Source organism: Castanea sativa, chromosome 10 (genome assembly GCF_040712315.1).
Source record: "Castanea sativa cultivar Marrone di Chiusa Pesio chromosome 10, ASM4071231v1".
NCBI classification, from domain to species: domain Eukaryota; kingdom Viridiplantae; phylum Streptophyta; class Magnoliopsida; order Fagales; family Fagaceae; genus Castanea; species Castanea sativa.
Genome location: NC_134022.1, coordinates 16,166,320 through 16,183,267, shown reverse-complemented (window position 1 = coordinate 16,183,267; position 16,948 = coordinate 16,166,320). Strand labels below are relative to the sequence as shown.

Sequence of the window (16,948 nt, the reverse complement as noted above, 5' to 3'; positions counted from 1 at the left end):
TTTAAACTGCAAATTTAGCAGCATATTATAATTATTTGTCAAAAAAAAAAACCTAGAGGCTGCTGTCTGAAAGAAAATTACACATTGTCAAAAGAAACATGCCTAACACATGCATGCATTTAGTATGCTATAGAGAAACTCTTGTAGAGTTGACCCACTTCTTTGCATAATTAAGGCAACAAATCACTTGTGCCACCTCATGGTTACCGAGAGACACTATAGTTTTGCTGGAGGGCTTAACTAAATCAAAATCAAAGTGCTCCTCCACACAGTAATGAGGTAGCTAGCTAGGTCAAGGTGCAAATGAACCAATCGCATAAAGGAAAAAAAAAAGTCCAGATGGTTTTAATGACTTATTGTTAGACTTGCTCCCATGACTCTGACGTTACTGTATTTTATTAGTTTGAAAGTCAGCTAGAAAATATCTGGAAACTTAAATTATCTCTTCCAGAGTTCAGACATGATCTCATCTCGAAATTAAATCCCACAAAATTATGTTCCTATTAATGGCTAGGATCTATCCTCATATACTCACTGGTTCTCCCTACATGACTTCAAAAGGAGAAACATTTACTATATGGATGAAATCGCTTTTATACCATGCATATGGCTGCACTGTCTTTAATTCCAAGGGTGAGATTGTTTATCGCGTTGATAACTATGACAGCAAGTGCAGCAACGAAGTTCATCTCATGGATCTACGGGGCAAAATCCTCTTTACTATACGTCGAAAGGTAAGCATAATCAACTTGTTTCTTTTTTTGATGATTGGTAAGCATATATAATTAACTTAAATAATGAGTATAATGATTTTCATTTAGTTTGTTTTTGTGCTAGGTTGGTAAGATTTAAATTGAGTGTTGAGACTCTATGCCCCTATAGCTAGCCAACTCCTTGAGTAATTAAGTTTTAGCCTCTGCATCTTTTGGATTGGTTTGGTTTTGCTTTTATTTTTGTGTTTTTTAAAATTTATTGGACTTTATATTAAGTGGGAGTTTTTGTTGATTCTAATAGTTAGAACTTTGTGCACTAGCTAGGTACGGTTGTTTTTATTTTAATTATTTTTTAAGCTAGAACTTAATAGTGCTTTTCAAATTTTGACAAATTTTGCAGAAATTACAAGCTTTTGGTTGTTGGAATGGTTATAGATGGAGCGGCTCTAGCATAAACAAGGAGAAGTCGTGGTTTCAAGTCAAAAAGTATTGCAGAATGCTCATGAGAGATGTAGCTTGTCGAATTACTGTGGGGTATGATAAATATTGGATAGTTAGATTTGCTAACAAAGCAGCATTTAGAATAGTAGACGTCAATGGAGATGTTGTTGCTGAGGTGAGTATTTGGTTTATTTGCAAAGTTATTTCTCTGTTCATGTGTTGGTGTATAAAATGAACTTTATATTTTAAAACATTTAATAACCATCATTCAAATACACCGAGAAACTGCAATTACAAGCACATAGAGAGCTAAAAAACCCATACTGGCCGGGGATTCACTTTATATTTTGTTAATTTTGGTTTTGGGCAGGCAAAGCGAAAGTATTCATCTTCTGGAGTAGTGCTGGGAGAGGATGTGTTGGCTTTGGAGGTGGTGCCTCATATGGATCATTCCCTTATCATGGCTTTCGTGGTAGTGTACGGATTAATTCGTCGTAGAATGTGAATAATCTCCATTATTGACTAGAGGTCGTCTCCAGCATGCAAGCTTATGGCCTCTTTGACTTGGCTTTGATTTTTCTCTTTCCAGATAGATACAATTTTTTGTCTTGTTGAGAAAAAGTAAGGGCCGTAGAAAAACCCTATTTGGTCACATAATCCTCATAGGCATGTGACCAACATTCTTGTGACAAGCCCGCTTCATAGAGTGGATACAAGAGATACTTTCTTGTGTTTGAGGAGCCTAAATATGGATTATAATTAGGACTTTCACTCAGGTGGGTTCAGCCATAATTTAGTATCAAGCTTCAACTCTATTAAGATCCTAATAGGATTAACTAGTGAATGTCTTACAAACTATCTGCGTGCTTCTAAGAATCCAACTTCAAGACGTCAATCTCAACGTGGGGTGGGGGGGAGTTTTTACCCCTGGGGTCACTTGCCCTCGGTGGTAATTTCTTAATACATACTTGTAATGAAATTTTTGTATCCAATATTGGTTTGATTTTCTTGATGCATGTAATTAACGAAATTTTTGTAGTCAATATTGGGTTGTTTTTGAAAAGGTGATGCAAAGCTGAGAAGTGCATAGAAGGGTATTATCAATTTTTGAACTTTTTTCTTGAGATATTTAGATTAGTTTATATAAAAGTTCCCAAAAAAAGGGCTTAAGTATTTAGCAGTCACATTTTCTTTAATACCTACAATTATATATTGTACATTTGTTCTATCTATTATCATTCCAAAAATAAAAATGATGGTAGATAGAATGTCATTGCAAAAGAATAGTGATAATTTGCATTGAGTTATACCTCGCTTGTATCAATCCTAGCTACTTGGTTGTTCATGAATATCTCTAAGTCGCAGCGTAAGACATTCGTTTGATGCATGACCTAAGTTTTAGACCCAAGTTTATGTACGTGACAGCCACGCTTTATATAGAATATTATCGAACTAATTACAGCTATATATATATATATATATATATATACACACACACACACACACACACACACGGAATTGGCAACCATGTTCTCAATTTAATGTGCGAGGGTTGGAGAAAAATCTTAAGCTTCAACCCTTCATCAACCTGATCATCAATTATTTTCCGTATCTGTTCTGATATAGTTGTTAGTCAACTAGGATTAATTAGCAACCAGACCACGGTGTGAGCTATAGCTATAGGCCCTGCTGCCATATGCTGATTTTCCTGAGCCTGAGCCAGAGCCTAATGCAAAAATCAACTCCCCCAGTACTCCTCGCCTTATGGAGGCCTATATGAGATTAAATTTGAAGGTCATCATGGATATAAGACAATGATATGACAGTTATAATACCCTTGCCGTAAATATGTAAGTAGCCAAAGACCATATGCCATTCTAAACTATATATAATGAAACACATGATTCAATTCTCATTTTTCTTTATTAAAAATTAGTGTCTTGATGGTTGCTTAATGTTTTTTTTAAGATCTTTTTTATCTGATTCGCATAATTAATATAAGAAATCAGGAGTTTTATATTATTGTGCTACTCAATTATTCAAATATAGATCGATTCATCTTCTGTCTAATTATTGCTTAATGTTTGATTATACATTTTTTTTTAAGGCAATAAACTCTATATATATTGCTTACTGATTGTTACATTTGTTGACAGACCAACGCCAGCCTTGTGTTACTATAATGATGTGTGTACGTAGTTTAGCACTCTTATAAAATTTTAGGGAGGTCTTATTTTGACTTCCCTTGAGATTAATGAATTAAATTGTACCATATTTTCTTGTTTTGATTTAAAAAACCTCCTTAAATTTAAGGATATCATACACTGGCCAGTGACCACCCTTAAGGTAGTTACTTTTATGAAATAAATTAATAGAATCTCTTTTTTGATATAAGAAAGAGAAAGCGTCTTATAGAGAACACTCCTTACGTTAACACCACCATTTGATGAGAACACCCATTAATTGATTAATTATTTTTTGAATATTTTGATAGTAGGGAAAATGAGGATTTGAATCCTGAACATCTATTTCATTAAAAATAATTAGGAGGTAGCCGCTAAGGGTTCGTTTGGTTGGGGAGATGGAAAAATGGAAGGATAGAAAATGGTAGGAGGATAGAAAAGTGAGAGGATAGAAAATATTTAATTTTCCCTCATGTGTGTTTGGTTGGAGGAATGGAAAAATGGATGGATGAAAAACTCTTTTATTTGGTGGAGGAGAAAAGCTTGAGGATAAAAAATGTAGTTTATGTAAATCTACTCTTATACCCTTATTACATAATATGTAAGAAATAATTTATATTATACTCATTAAATAATAAAAATATTACTTATTATTAATTAAAATAATATTTTAAAAAATTTACACATCATACATATTATATTATATTATTTTTACTTGTTATTATATTATATTTTATATATATTGATGGACCAAGCAATTATCCTCGTCCAGAGAGCCAACGAGGATGAGGATAAAGCGCCATAATGACGGGTACTTAATGCCCCGACGGGTACGTATCAGGGATGAGACCATTGGGGCCTCCATTAAAAGCAAATTGAATAGGCCTGAGATGTTACCAAATGAGCCTTCAAGTCATTATTTAAGAAGGACAACAGTTAGTAAGAAGAGTCTATTTATAGGACTTGCCAAATCACAGACAAAGTACAAAGACACATCATTTTTTTACTCTCATTATTGAATTCTCTCTATTATCTTGAGCTTCATTTGCTAACTTTATTATCGAAGACTCTGTGGCTAGCACCACACCGGTGACCACCTGAGAGGATCCATTTCTCCACTAACCCCGCAAGAACTTGGACAAACGTGTTTTGGAAGCCTTTAAGATGAACCCATCTACTGACGATCTCAACATCATCAGTTTGGCGCTGTCTGTGGGGAGGAGAAATTCAGAATTTCGTTTGAAATTGCAGTCCCAATTGGTTTCAACATCCAGATGAAGTCCAACACCCCACAAGATTCTGCAACATTAGCTTTGCAAATTCAAACACTTGCAGCTAGTGTTGAAGAACTCACCAGGCAAAACAAGGCTACAACTACAACAAGAAGGATATCGTTTACCCACGAGGGTTGGGACTAACAGGAACAACGACAAAGATAGCTATAGGAGAGACTACTACTAACGACCGAACTCTTCGAACGAAGCGAATTTAGACCTCCTTAGAGATATGAGGAAGAAAATGGTCGAGCTGAGAAATGTGATGAGGGAAAAAACGGACCGGAATTTGGACGGGATGGTTAGAAAGATGGACTCGCCCTTCACTGCAAAGCTCTTGGAGTGTCTCATGCCCCCAAAGTTTCGTCTGCCACAGCTCAATTCATTTGATGGTCTGAAGGACCCGTTGGACCATATCACTACGTCCAAAGCAACTTTGAGTCTACAGCAACCCCCAGACGAGAAATTGTGCCGCTTCTTTCCTACCACCCTCAAGGGAGCAGCTCAAGTATGGTTCAGTAAACTAGCAACATCATCCATCGACAACTTCGAGCAACTAGGCAATTCCTTTGTGTGCCATTTCATAGGTGGGCAATGTCAGAAGAGACCAGCGGGCCATTTGCTCATTATTAGGCAAGAAGAGAAGGAGCCCCTCAGGTTATACGTGAAACATTTTACCAGAGAAGTCTTAGAAATTGACGAAGTGGATGACAAGGTACAGTTTACCACTTTTAAAGCAGGATTAAAATCCAGAGAGTTTGTAGTTGTCCTCGCAAAGAGCTCCGAAGACAATGGCAGAGATGCTGCTGAAAGCCAAGAAATACATGAATGCAGAAGATGCCCTAGCTACGATAGGGGAAGAAAATAGGCCTAAAGGGAAGGAAAGTGTGAAGGAAGACTGAAGGGGATGCAAGAGGGAAAGGAATGATCATTAGATGAGCTCTGATGGAAATAAGCGAAGAGCCGAAAAAACTCTATGGATGGTAAAATTCACTCCTCTAGTGATACCTGTTGACAAAATTTTGGCGCAGATTGACGATCATCACCTCAAGTGGCCAAAACCATTTCATTCCTTGCCAAATATGCAAGACAAGAGGAAATATTTCCATTTCCATAAAGACCACGACCATTACACTGAGGATTATAGAGACCTGAAGGAGCAGATAGAAGAACTGATCAAGAAATGCAAGTTCCAAAAGTTCGTAAAAAGGGCAAGTCATATTGGTCTAGGGACGATCGCAGAGAGAAATCTAAAAACCTGCCTACAGACGAAGACAAGTCATACAACCCTCTGCCGAGCGCAATCGAAGAGATAAAGATGATTGCTGAAGGACCATCCACTGGTGACTCTTTCAAATCCCTTAAGAAGTCCCAACAGAGACTCGTGAACAACGTCCACAAAATGCATCCTTTGAAGTAGAGAAGACGAACAAATATCGACATCCTATTCTCGGAGGAAGATGCTAGAGGTGTGAAGCAACCACATAACGACCTTCTAGTCATCATGCTTATAATATAGGGATTCAACACCAGAAAAATTCTCATCGACAATGGCAACTCCGCTGACATTATTTACCTCTTGGCTTTTCAACAGCTGAAGGAGAACCTGGACATTTTCACGTGGAGTCACGAAGACATGCCTGGTATAACAACAGAGGTTATTCAGCCATCGTTTGAATGTTGATTTAGAAAAGAAACCCGTCCAAGAAAGATGACAAGTCTTCACCCCTGAACGTAACAGGGCCATCATGGATGAGGTAGAAAAGCTGCTTGCATCGGGCTTCATCCGAAAGGTGTACTACCCCGACGGGCTAAACTGCATCGTCTTAGTGAAGAAAGCAAGCAGGAAGTGGAGGATGCGTGTGGACTTCACCGACTTGAACAGTGTCTGCCCTAAAGACAGCTTTCCATTGCCAAGGATTGACCAACTAGTATATTCCACTTCTGGGCATAAGCTCCTCACTTTCATGGACACCTTTTCAAGCTATAACCAAATCAAGACATCAGAAGAAGACCAGGAGAAGACTGCCTTCATCACTAGTCAAAGGCTTTACTATTACAAAGTAATGCCCTTTGGGTTGAAGAATGCAAGCACCTCTTACTAGAGGTTGGTCAACAGGATGTTCAGTAAATAGATCAAAATGAACATGGAGGTATATGTTGACGATATGCTCGTCAAAAGCAAGGAAGAGAACACACACCTAGATGACCTCAAAAAGACCTTTGTGACTCTTTGTCAATACCAAATAAGGTTGAACCCCGCCAAATGTGCCTTTGGGGTGTCATCAGGAAAATTCCTCGGGTTTATGGTATCCTAACGAGGAATAGAAGCCAACCCGGAGAAGCTACGTGCCATACTAGAAATGACCTCCCCAAAGACCATGAAGGAGGTACAGACACTAATAGGAAGGATTGCCGCCCTCAACAAGTTCGTCTCTAAAGCTATAGACCAATGTTTGCCTTTCTTCAAAACCCTAAAGTAAGCCTTTGCCTGGACGAGCAAATGCGAAGAGGTCTTCCAAGAACTGAAGTGTTATTTAAGCAGCCCTTACTTCCTGAGCCCATCAAAGGAAGGAGAAGATTTGTTCTTGTATCTTGCAGTATCAACCACAGCTGTGAGTGTAACTTTGATTCAAGAAGAGAATAGGGTACAGCTCCCCATTTACTACATGAGTCAAGCGTTCCAAGGAGCTGAGGCCAGATATCCACGCATGGAAAAGATCATCTTTGTCTTGATTGTAGCCTTGCGAAAGCTTCGTCCCTACTTCCAAGCTAACCCCATTTTGGTTATGAAGGACTAACTTATAAAGAAAGCAATGAACAAGCCCAAAGAAGCAGGGAGGTTAGCCTAATGGTCGATCGAGCTAAGTCAATTCGATGTTGAATATCATCCCAGAAAAGCCATCAAAGCTCAGGCATTAGCTGACTTCATCGTCGAGTTCACCCTACCAGACGGTGAAAAAGCGCAAGACGAATCTAAAAGATGGAAGATATTGAAAGATGGATTGTTAGCTCAGAAAAGAGGAGAGGGGTTAGGTTATCATCAATACCCCCAAAGGGGAAACCCTTAAGTATAGAGTATGACTTCAATTCCCTCCCACCAACAACGAAGCTGAATACGAAGCCATACTGACAGGACTTAGGATCAGGAGAGCCTTGGGAGCCAAAAACCTACTTTTCAAAAGTGATTCTAAGCTAGTGATAGGGTAAATAAAAGGAGAATACGAAGCAAAAGAAAGCAGGATGCAAAAGTACCTCAAGTTGACAAACTAACTAGTCTAGGAGTTCAACCAACTAGACTTCACGTAAGTCCCCCGAAGCCAGAACTCAGAAGCAGATGAAGTGGCAAGGCAAGCATCCTCAGAGGAAGGAATGGGTTCGCTCGATTTGAAAGTAGAAGTGCAAAGGCATCCAAGTATCGAAGAAATCCACACCTTTGTGATCCAAAACCAGAATGGTTGGGTGAATCCAATCCTCTCTTTCCTACAAGATGGACACCTTCTAGCAGGCTTTGACAAAGCAAGGAAGGTCAAAAAGCAAGCGGCTAGGTTCACAATCCTGAATGGCACTCTATATAAGCCCTACCTGAGGTGCATTGAGGAAGACAAAGCAAAATACATCCTAGAGGATGTCCACAAAGGAATCTATGGAGATCACATAGGCTCGAGGTCCCTGGTTAGCAAAATTATCAGAACGGGCTACCACTGGCCCACCATGTAGAAAGACGTGAAGGAATATGTGGAGAAATGGAATAAATGTCAGAGGTTCGGGAACGTTCAACATGTCTCCGAAGAAAAGATGACAGCCATCACCTCCCCATGGCCCTTTGCTCAATGGGGGATCGATATCATAGGCCCCCTATCCCAAGGTAAAAAGTAGGTAAAATTTCTATTAGTTACAATAGATTATTTCACTAAATAGGTAGAAGTAGAAGCTTTGTCAACAATCACAAGAGTGAAGATCTAGAGCTTTGTGTGGAAAAATATAGTCTACAGGTTCGGCATACCAAGAACGATCATATTAGATAATGGTCGTTAGTTTGATAGCCTGGAATTCAAGAGCTTTTGTTTAGAACTCAGAATCAAAAACCAATTTTCTTCACTAGGACACCTACAAGCCAATGGTCAAACCGAAGTGATGAACCGAACATTACTGAAGATCATCAAAGTTTGCCTGCAGGGGGCAAAGGGTGCTTGGCTAGAAGAGTTACCAAATGTCTTGTGGGCCTACAAAACCACAGCAAGAACCCTAACCGGAGAAACACCATTCAGGTTCACCTATGGTACCGAAGCAGTCATACCAGTAGGAATCACTAGTATAAGAAAAGAATTCTTTCAAGGAGGTAGCAATGACAACTAGCTAAAAATCAACCTAGACTACCTGTATGAGACAAGAGAGGAAGCATCCAAAAGAATGACCAAGTACCAGTAAAAGATGACCGAGTACTACAATATAAGAGTAAAGCTCAGAAGGCTAAATATAGGAGATCTCGTCTTACATAGAATCACACTAGCAACAAAGGACTCAGCACAAGGAAAGCTCGGGCCAACTTGGGAAGGACCCTATAAGATCGTCCATTACTCAAGACAAGGAAGCTATCACTTGGAATCGATGGATGGGAAGAGACTACCACAAACATGGAACATCAAGCATTTGAAGAGGTATCATCATTAGAAACAAACCATTTTTGTAATCATAAAAGAAATCTTTCATTAAAGGAAAAAAAAAAAAGCAATAAAGTGTTATTCAGCAAATTTTCTCGAAAGTTGAATACAAACAAACCATGGATGATCTAGTTATCAGGATGGTAAACAATAAAAAAAATAAAAATAAAAAGTGATAAAATTCCTTAAATGGATGTAAACCACGAACGAAGCCAAGTGATAAGATTCCTTAAATGGATGTAAATCACCAAAAAATGGCTAAGTGATAAGATTCCTTAAATGAATGTAAATCACTAATGAAACCAAGTGATAAAATTCCTTAAACGGATGTAAATCACCCAAAAATGGGTAAGTGATAAGATTCCTTAAATTGAAGTAAATCACTAACGAAGCTAAGTGATAAAATTCCTTAAACAGATGGAAATCACTTTAAACTAGCTAAGTGATAAAATTCTCTAAACGGATGAGAATCACTGATGAAGCCAAAGATTCCTCATAGGGAAACAAACTGCCTAACACAGCTAAGTGGTAAGATTCCCTGGATGAGTGTAAATCACTGGCGAAGCCAAGTGAAACGTAAGCTGCTAGAGAAGAAAAACAAATGATACAAAAGGCAAAAAAGAAGTGCATGCAACAGGAAAAGACAGCTATCGAAGGCAAAGAAAGCAAACACACAATATATATATATATATATATATATATATATATATATATATATATATATATATATATTTATATTTATATATATATATATATATATTTAGAAGGTGCAATTGTTTCAAAGTTAGCAACTAAAGCCCAAAAACATACTGGGCACCACCAAAAATAATAATAATAATAATAATGGTGATAAGAGCAAATAAAAGAAAAGGTGCTTCAGGTCGTGGCCTTGTCTCCACTAGCTACATCAACTAGAGCGTCCTCAGGTTTAGGATCATTGCTTTCAGGAGCGTTTTCTTCGAGAGTAGCAGTAGCTTAGGCAGCCTCGTCAACCTCCATCTCCTTATCCACCTCTTCAAAGTCTAATTCCTCCAAGTTGACTCCATAGGGGTGCTTTACCATGTACCACCTAAAGAGCTCAAAGCCTTTATAATACCAACTAAAGAGCACGGTGTTATACTCTTCAGGCAATTGGAAAGCTTGAACAACCTTGGCAGCCACGGATTTAACCTTTTGGTTCGCTGCTTGGAGTTGTTCGTCCTTTTGCAACGTTAACTACTTCTCGACCCTGAGCTTGTCAGCCAACACCTTAGCCTTCTCCCCAGCTGTGTTGGCATCGTCCATGGCAATAATGAGGTCATTCCATAGCTTTGCGGCCTCAGCCTCCAAAGCCTCCACTTTAGACCCTGCCACCACGATCTTCTCCTCCTGGCCAAGGTACTCAGCAGATATGTGGATCCTCTCTCTTAGTGCCTGAAATCCATAAGGGGGGAAGAGTTATAAAACACGATAACCATCCCAGACTATAAGTTATGTGAAAGGAAAAGAGATTTACCTGGACGAGCTTGTGGATATGATGGTTCACAAGCTCATGAGAAGGAACGCTAGAAAGCGCCTTAAGGTCTTTAGCGGTAATAGCAAAATAGGCCCTCTCTAGAGCAATTCCAGCGTCGTCCCAAACATTGGACGCTTGGGAGCCCACTTTCTCCTTCCCCTTTACGAGAGTCCTCTACCATTTTGGAAGAGGAGTGAGCTCTTCCAGGGAAATCGTAGGAGAAGCCATCCTCATGACCTTAGGGACGGAGGTAGCCAGGGTGATCGAGGTCCCTTTCTCAACGACCCGAACCACTTTCTTTCCTAGACTTGAAAGAGGCTTGTTCTTCTTGGCCTTCATCCTGGCGTACATCTCTTGATTAAACTTGGTTGTCATCTTTGCGTGACAGAAATTAGATATATATAGATATATATATATATATATATATATATATATATATATATATATATATATATATATATATAAACAAAAAGAAGGGAACGAGAAAAACTCAAAACAAAACTCACTTTTTCTTCGATCTTGATATTGCGCAGGACAAAGGGGGCAAGCTCCAAACCAAGGAAATAACGAGCCAAAGTTTGAGGATCGACAAGGTCATCAAAATCGTTGATCGTCTTTGCGTATTTAGTGGCTGCCTAAACGCGCTCTTTATATCTACTCTTGAGCCTAGGGCGCTCCTTAACTGCAAATGCACAATCAAAGGTCAGTGACAAATCAAATGGAAAGGAAAAAGAACTGTAAAAAAATAAGCAAAGGACGACGCACCTAGCCTCGGAGACCTCCACCGAAGAAGCAACCTAGGAACCTCACCCCAGAAGTCGTTAGAAATGGTTTCCCATCCATCTCTAGACACGAAGAAGTATGTTGACTTTCAATATCGTAAACACGAAGGAAGATCTGTGATAATCCTTGCCTTCCTAACCCAAGGCACAAGCTCATAGTACCCGTACTCCTTGGACTCCTTCAAGCGATACAGGTGAACAAACTCATCCAACCTGATCATGTCACCTTTAGTGACAACCATCCAAATCTCCATATAGCTAATCACCATCCTCCACGAGTTTAACATAAGTTGCTTTGGAGCAATGTTGAAGTGGTTCAATAGTTCCATGATGAATGGATGGACAAGGAACCTAAGGCCACACTGGAAAGCAGCCTCGTAGAAGCACACTTCTCCAGGTGAGAAATGATAGTCTTTTTCCCCTTCTCGAGGAAGACGAATCTTGACTTCCTCGGAGAACTGGAATTTATCTCTAAATCTAAAAAGGGTGTTAACGTCTAGGGCACGCTCTTCCTTAAGGGCGTGAAAGGGACTAATCTCCCTCCGTCCAGACGATGAAGGGCTAGACGCAACAGTATCTCCCTCTGCCTCGACAAAGTCATCGCTAGACGACAAACTTGTCTTAAGCTCACTAGACCTCACCTCAGACACTATCTCCCTCTCATCCATCTCCTTAAACCAATTAAAAGACTAATGCAGCAAAGGGTGGAAATCAGCCACCACCAAACCTAAACTACTACTACTAGTTACGAAACCCTCAATTGTTGGGCAATGGGTACTAAAGGAACCTAGAGATGCCCCTAGACGAGCAAAGAAAAACAAAATAGAGGGACAGAGTTGCCTAACCTCGGAGCTATCAACCATGGAAACCAAAAGAAAAAGTTTGAATTTCTGCCCCTAAACCAAAAAGGAAAGGCAGATATCAAGGAAGAAAGAAAAAGGAGAGAAACCGTACCTCCAAAAACAAAGCTTAGAAGAGAAAAAGTTGATGGGATTCACAAAAGCTCAGAGAGGAAAATGTAGAGCAACAATGGCGAAGAGAGAGAAGAAAAGTAAAGAAAGAGAAGAGATGCAAAGTGGTTTAAAAAGGTAGACTGGGAAAACTGAAAATTGGTGGGAAACCCAAAAGTCCCTCAAAAAAAGCGTTGCAGTTCACCACACAAAACACGCCACGTGACCACGACATGGAGAAATTATTGTGTACTCTTGGGGTACCATAAATGTGTACTCCCTCCTCTTACATGAATGATGGATCTCACTAATTACATTCATGGTGAGACCCACCATTCATGTGAGATGAGAGAGTACGCATTTATGGTACTCCGAGAGTACCTAATAATTTTCCCACGACACGTATGGCGCCGCCACTCCACATTAAATGCAGACACAACCAAAATCTCAAAAGTCACATCTGAGCAAATGACCTTTCATATTCTCAAGATCGTCATCACAACTAAGGACAAACTCAAAATATTGGGGGCAACTAATGAACCAGGAAATTATCCTCGTCTAGAGAGCCAACCTGGAAGAGGATAAAGCGCCATAATGACGGGTACTTAATGCCCCGACAATTATGTATCAGGGATGAGACCGTTGGGTCCTCCATTAAAACCAAATTGAATAGGCCTGAGACGTTACCAAATGATCCTTCAAGCCACCATTTAAGAAGGACAACGACTAGTAAGGAGAGCCTATTTATAGGACTTGCCAAATCACAGACAAGGTACATAGACACCGATCATTTTTTTACTCTCATTATTGAATTCTCTCTATTCTCTTGAGCTTCGTTCATTGACTTTATCATCGGAGACTCTGTGGTCGGCACCACACCGGTGACAACCTGAGAGGATCCCTTTTTCCACTAACCCTGTAAGAACTTGGACGAACGTGTATTGGAAGCCTTCTAGACGAACCCATCTACTGACGATCTCAGCATCATCATCATATATATATATATATATATATATATATATATATAGATAATGTGTGTGTGTATAAGAAAAAAAAAGGAAGAAAAAAAAAGTTGAACACGTTATATAAAAAGAGAAAAAAGATAAAAAGGAAAAAAAAAAAAAAAAAACAAACAAACAAAATAGGAAGATTTGACTAGAGAGAGTTCTGAAATACTGGAAAGTAGTGGAAAGGGAGAAAAAAAAAAGATGCATGATGGGAGCATTGTGGCGAAGTTGGTTGCTGTTTAAAAAAAGGGCAAAAGTGTAAAAGCATTACTGAAGCAACATTTTTTAGAAATCAACTCAGTTTTCTCTCCATTTTGGAGAGAAAACTTTTTGGTGGGCTCGAGGAGAAAACACTTGAGTCTCACCATTTATTTTCTTTTCTCCCTACCCAACCAAACACGCCTAAAAAAAGTTTTTTCTTTTCTTTTTTTCTCTCCAAAGTTTTCCATCCATCCTATTTCACTTTCAAATAAACACACCCTAACTTACAAAACTCTTAGTTACCCAACAAATTTAAAACATGTATACAGTAATATTGTTATAACTAAATAAGAAAATACCGTTATACCCTCAACAAATTTTAATAGCCCATCTCCCCCTTTTCTCTATCTCTTTCTTGGGTAGTGTTAACAAGCACTGTGCGGTACCCATTAAGAAACAACTTTATGTTAATAAAACCTACTTTATAAGTTTTACTTGTCATTTTAATATTATTTTCAGTCATTTCATCAATTTATACTAATTTTTTATTAGATGAATCCTAAAATAAATCATACTTAACGGATACCTTACAGTACCCGTTAACATTTCCCCTCTTTCTTTTTGAAATCAAATTTCTTCCCTTGGCACACACACATTCTCTCTCCCCTGTCAGTGGTGTCTTAAAATCAGCCACCTCAAAGATGTTCCAACAATTTCTCCACCCCAGCAATGCTTTGAATAGAAAGACTCGGGCTAACCAAATGTGTTTAGTTCAATCTCTTCTCCTAATGATAGAAAATTTTCAAGATCAGCTTCTTTTCTTTCTTATTAAATAAGGATTTTAATTTTAATTTTTAGAAGTAGGCGGAGCACCTGCTAAAATAAAGGTTGAAGAATAAAATTCCTGATTTGCTAGCTTAGCATTATGGCCAAATAGTAATTTACCGTAGTATCACACCGGCACCATCTTTCTCTCTTTTTAACAATTAATCCACATTAGCTTAATTAGTCATCCTCAACTTCTCTAAGTCACAATATGTTCATCTTTCAATGTGAAACACAACATTGTTTGACAAATATTGATATGATTTGTCGTGATTTGAGCAATATCATTTTAACTTAGATTTGTCATTGACACAATTTTTATTAATTATGTACCAATCACAACAAATTATGTTAACAATGATAAAAAATAAAATAAAATAAAAAGGTTGCAAAAAGTGTTATTCCTAGCCTTATTGAATTAAAAAGTGCCTATTGTCAAGTCCACCTATAAACTATCTTGGAAAAAAATAATTATTCGGGTCATTTAGTTTAAAATGGAATACAAACATGAGATTTCCCTTTCAGTTGTGACAGAACAAACTATTAAATATTAGTATTGATGTATACCATGTTGAATATTTTAGAGTAGATGCAGAAGAGAAAGCATGAAATAGGAACATGAGAACACGAGAGTTACGTAATCCGGCCCTTGATAGCCTAAGTTCACGGATCAAATCCCTAAAGGCAACATTTTTATTGTATAAGAGTGGAGTACAAAGATTATGTTACAATAAACTATAACATGAGTATATATAGTAGGCTAATTAAACCCTAGACTTTTAGTACAAGTAGAAATATTTTTCTTGCACACAAAATAGGATAAGCTTGAGCCTATACTATGGGTTATTATATCTAATATATCTCTAACACAAACCAATATGGCCTAGTTTGATTTCATTTCATTTAGAGTGGTATAGATTATCTAGCTAAAACACAAAATTTTATCGACACATACTTTTTTTTCTCCTCTATTAATTACTAGCTACAATAATTTTATTGTGATTACTAGCTACAATAATGGAAATAGAGGTATACTTCAAATTGAAACAACTTTTTAAGTTAGGAATTTTAGTATATCAAATTAAAAATTTGGGACCTAATCTAAAACATAATATAAACTTTGGAAATTTTTATATGATTTCCATTTTTTCTCCAAAAAATAAAAATGCTCTTTGTGGACGAGCTTCCTTTGGTTCGAGTCAATGAAAAATATTATTTACACGTGGTTTCAATGAATGTCCTGATCGAATCTCTTACACATCACACATGCAGGTGGGCTAATTATAAAATAGATACCCATTAATGTATATTGGCATTGACAAAATCACTATTAAAACGTTCTTATTGTTTGCCTCAATGATACTAACTCCCCCATACATGTCATCATTAGCTTAGTCATCCGTACGTATCTTAAACTGAAGAGATGCATTAGATTAGATGTGTTAAAGTCGTCACCAAATTGTCGGATGCATGTAACAATTTCTTATGGACTTTCCTGTCTCTATTCAGCCGGTCTCAATAGTACAAAAGAATATAAGAGGGGCATGCTTGGTTGCATTAATAACTCTATTTTGGCTAGTGACCAACCCATGTCTCAATGAAAAAAAATTAACCTGAATTTCAAGAAAGTAGCCAATGTCTTAGGAATGTAATATTTTATGACAATGCAACTTGGATTTGTTTTGTTAATTACTTCAACCTAAACACAATGAAGAGATCTAGGTCAGTTGACTTGTTCATACTTTTGGATCAATGAATCAAGTTGAACCTTACTCTAGTATGGACTGCAGGGTTACTTTTAAGTAGAGAACACACACTCGTAGCAACTACCTCTTTCCAAACCCTCCTTCCTAATTAAGCATATAAATAAACAAATTTCATCAAGTCATTTTTATTAATTCAAGATAAATAGTTTCTTCCGTTATGTCATGTGTAATTATACTTTAAAATATAATAATCACAATTAATGTTCTTTAAACATTTTTTTTATAGATACAAGATGATTTAAAACCTATAATTTGCCCATTGACAATTGTGCTTTACGATCAAGTCATGATAAAGTTTTGACTTACTGAGCTAATTTTTTTATTTATTTTTTATTTATTTTTAAAATACTAAATATTTTAACACACACAAGGAGAATGAAGAAGGTTTTAAAGAAACTAACAGTGGCGTGAGCTTAACTCTTGGATACACAGAACACCCTTTAATCCTCTTTAACTCACACTCATTTTCTAATGTGAGATTAATCCTTTTTTTTTTTTTTTGAAAATATTAAGTATTTTAACACACATACACAGAAGAGAGAATGTCTTAAAAAAACTAACAGTGATATATATCTAAGATGGCCTAATTAGAACTCTCATTTTTTCACCATTATGAATCATGGCTTTATATTATATAAATTAAATAT

General features: G+C 37.6%; 1 protein-coding gene across 1 annotated transcript; it reads left to right on the top strand.

Annotated features, from left to right (window-relative positions):
• Window positions 1-389: 389 nt before the first annotated feature.
• LOC142611544 (protein LURP-one-related 4) lies at window positions 390-2,128 on the top strand. Its single transcript, XM_075783607.1, has 3 exons — window positions 390-734; window positions 1,114-1,329; window positions 1,525-2,128. Exons 1-3 carry the CDS (start codon window positions 495-497, stop codon window positions 1,657-1,659), a joined length of 591 nt encoding a protein of 196 aa, XP_075639722.1. The 5' UTR covers window positions 390-494; the 3' UTR covers window positions 1,660-2,128.
• Window positions 2,129-16,948: the final 14,820 nt, after the last annotated feature.